Source organism: Octopus bimaculoides, chromosome 3 (assembly GCF_001194135.2).
Source record: "Octopus bimaculoides isolate UCB-OBI-ISO-001 chromosome 3, ASM119413v2, whole genome shotgun sequence".
Taxonomy (NCBI): domain Eukaryota; kingdom Metazoa; phylum Mollusca; class Cephalopoda; order Octopoda; family Octopodidae; genus Octopus; species Octopus bimaculoides.
In genome coordinates, this window is record NC_068983.1 from 144,671,038 (window position 1) to 144,674,668 (window position 3,631).

At 33.7% G+C, this 3,631-nt stretch overlaps 1 protein-coding gene across 1 annotated transcript in view; it reads left to right on the forward strand.

Moving 5' to 3' along the window:
• The window catches only part of LOC128247383 (G-protein coupled receptor GRL101-like), a 573,113-nt gene that overhangs the window by 494,376 nt on the left and 75,106 nt on the right, over positions 1-3,631 (forward strand). Inside the window, exon 3 of the mRNA XM_052966804.1 lies at positions 3,211-3,318. Coding sequence (XP_052822764.1) covers positions 3,211-3,318 — 108 coding nt within the window. The remainder of the gene's footprint in view (positions 1-3,210; positions 3,319-3,631) is intronic.

A 3,631-nucleotide genomic window follows, 5' to 3' on the forward strand; every position in this document is an offset into this window, starting at 1 on the left:
GTGTCTGTGTGTATGTCTGTCTGTGTATGTATGTGTGTGCGTATATATATATATTTTATAGATAGATAGATAGATAGATAGATAGATAGATAGATAGATATAATTGAGAAATTATACAAAATTTATAAGTGGATGATGAGTAAAGCACCAGCGCAGTTTCAATTACCTGTTATTATCCATAGATTGCTGGAACTTCATAGTGGCGGTTGAGGTAACAGTATTAATAAAATAGATGGAAGAAAAAGATTTTATTTAGTACGACACATGCTTCAATCCGTTCTGGGTCTTTTCGGGTAAATAAATAAATAAATAAATAAAATGTCTCAATAGAGATTCGGTTTTACGTATCGATAAATGTGTCAACTTTGGGTATAAGTGAAAGACAGAGAAAAGTTGAAACGCGAAAAATTCAAATATGAATGTGAAAATTCTAGTTTAGAGAAAATGACGTAATGAGCCATCGCTATTGTAACTGTTGAGAAAGAAAAGGAAGTAGAAAGGAAGATAATAATTACACGCAAAAAATTTTGAATTCGTGCTCATACGCAGATTTACATACACAGATACATATGTGTGTGTGTATATATATATATATATATATATTTATACATACGCGCTCACACGGGCGCATCTAAGTATATGGGTATATACGTGCAACTAAATATACGCACATAGCATAGATAAATATGTGCATATATTCGTACGTAAAGCGAGATACAGACGTCTGTGCAAAGTTTGACACACGAAGACATGTTAATGCACTCACGTATACAAATAAGTCAATATATACACGCACATACATATGCACATACACACACACACACACACACACACACACACACACACACACACACACACACAGATACATATATGAGCAACTTGATGTGCGATAATATTCTCATTATATTAATGTACATGTAATGTGTGACCGACTTCCTTTACATTAGAAGGCCAGAAGGCAATATGATCTGAGAAATGACACGTAAAGAGCGCAGTCAAGCAGAATCTTTGCTTGATCTTACGAAAATGAATTCTTATGAGTTCTGCACAAGGTAGGGAAGAGTTTCACATCTCGTTACTTTTTTTCTCTCCACTCTGCGCGGGTACATAGGTATCTACTGCATCAGGATTGTTTAAAACATATGCAAGATATGTGACAGTATTCAATGGGAAGCGACTAACAAGGGTTGGAAGCAAAATAGATTAGATTGTATTAGCAGCTATTCAGGAGGCGCGTTTTAGTTTTCACTCGATGACAGTGAAATCATTGTGTCTCCCTGTGCATGCCAAGGTATCAGAATAAAACGCATCGGCATAAGTCATTATTAAATAATAAAGTAAAATCGTCACTGTTTCGGTTTCAGACATTTCCTTGAATGTTTGTTGATTAAAGAAGCGTCTACTTCTCGAATATTACAAACCTCTACTTAACCTTTATAGTATGCTTGTTTTTATAGATTTTCGCTTGAAAGTTAAAGTTTAACTGAAAACAACTGCAATGGAACAAAACGGAACACTCACTTTCGGCCCAATGGCATCAGGAAAGACATAAGATAATCTGTTCTGGAGTGAATAGTGGCTAACGTGTTCTGGCGGAATGTATAGTTATTCCCTACCCCCTCCATAATTTCATCGGAAATATAAAGCTTCTGAAATGTACACGATATCAATTCATTGAGTAAATCTATCAGTAATGTACCTATAATTGAGTAAGCCTATCAGTAATGTATCAATAATGACTACTGGAAACAGCTGTAAGCTGTTAACTTTGTGGAGATAACACCGAAGATATCACCCACATCATAAGCAGTTGTCCGAAAATGTCATCATGAGACATGAGCTAGGACTCTATAATGAAATCCGTCGGAAAGATAACCCCGAGGACAATGAAATAAGAACTCGCAGTGTGATAGAAGCCATAACCACTCATAATGAAAAGGAGTACTGGAAGAATGTCCTAGTGAAGATCTCAATAAAATGCAAGCACAACAGACCTGGTATAATGATTTGGGATGGAGAAGAGAAACTGTGTACAGTTGTGGAAATTAGCTGCCCAGCTAATCAGTGAAAAAGAGAATACTTATGCTGAACTATTGAGAAATTTACAGTTATTCTATCCAGATTGGAAGTTCAGGCTTATACCTGTAATTATTGGGGCTCTGGGATATGTAACGCACTGCCTAAATATCAATCTTGAGAAATTAGGCTTCACAAAATTAAAAAGGCGAAAGCTAATTCGAAGACTACAAATTCAATCCATCACTGGAAGTGTAAAAATATGTAAAACTTTCCAGAAGTTTATTATTTAAATATATATGAGCATGTCTAGATATGCAACTATATGCATGAGAATACATACATAAAACATGAAAATCTGCACATATGTACATATATATATATATATACATACTTACATAAAAAGAAAAATACCTGGTTGTTGATGAATTTCAATGAAGGCGCCTTGAATCTGGTTTAAAAACCGGCTCTTTCTCTATTAGCAAGAAAGCTTGAAATAAAACTAAACAATGAGATACATACATACATACATACATACATACATACATACATACATACATACATACAAGCAAGTCCGATCTTCTTTTTACTGCCAGCCCAATTTTAAGCACCAATTCCAAAACTAAAAACAATTCTTAGTTTTGAAGTGGCATACCAAATTTTTGGTCGGTAATTATGGAACAGATATTTGTTTGTTGCATCTATCTGTGTCAGCAACATGACTTAGCTGGCCAAGTATGGACAATTAAAGAAGAAAAATCTCATAGCAGTTCAAACTTCTCTAAAATATCTTGAGAGAAAGTTAATGATTACCTTAAAGCAACATGAAAATATCCTACATATCAAAATCCTTTTGTTTGAAAGGCATTGGAAAAATAATTCGTTAAATGAAAAAAATTTGAAAGAATGTTTATATACAAGAAGTTTGACTATTTTCAAAAATATTTTATATGTATGTTGTCTTTTGATGTTTCCCAATTTTCTTTCAATAATGCATATGTGATAGTTTCCCTTGAAACAAGAATATTTATGTGGTTTAAAAATCAGAGACTTTCTTTTATTCCTGACACAGCCTCTAAATATTTGATTTATCGTTCAAGATAAGAGGCATTCACTTCTTTAAAGTTTTTGAATAGACGTAGCTGATATTTACAATTCAGATTACCAATATTAATCATCAAGCTTTTGCTACAGGCTGTCTGCCACACGAATTCCAGTGCAATGAAACAAACTGTGTTGATTTGGTGAAAAGATGCGATACAGTGCAAGATTGTGATGCAGGGGAAGATGAAGTTAACTGCGGTAAGTGGAATCTTTTGTACTTCAAAGATTTATGTCGTTTCTCTGTATATTTATACACGCACACAATGGCCAGCAATACACACACATACGCACACATACACGCACTCACACATACACATATATACGCGTGCGCGCATATATATATATATATAATTATGCGCGTATAAATTTAAGATATTTACATTGTTTAAAGTAAAAGAAAATATAGATAGTGTATATGTATTTTGAAAAATAGGTATAAATGTCTATGCATTATTCAGATATAACTGCACTTATACACACAACGTATACATATCCTTCACTGTTTCTTTCC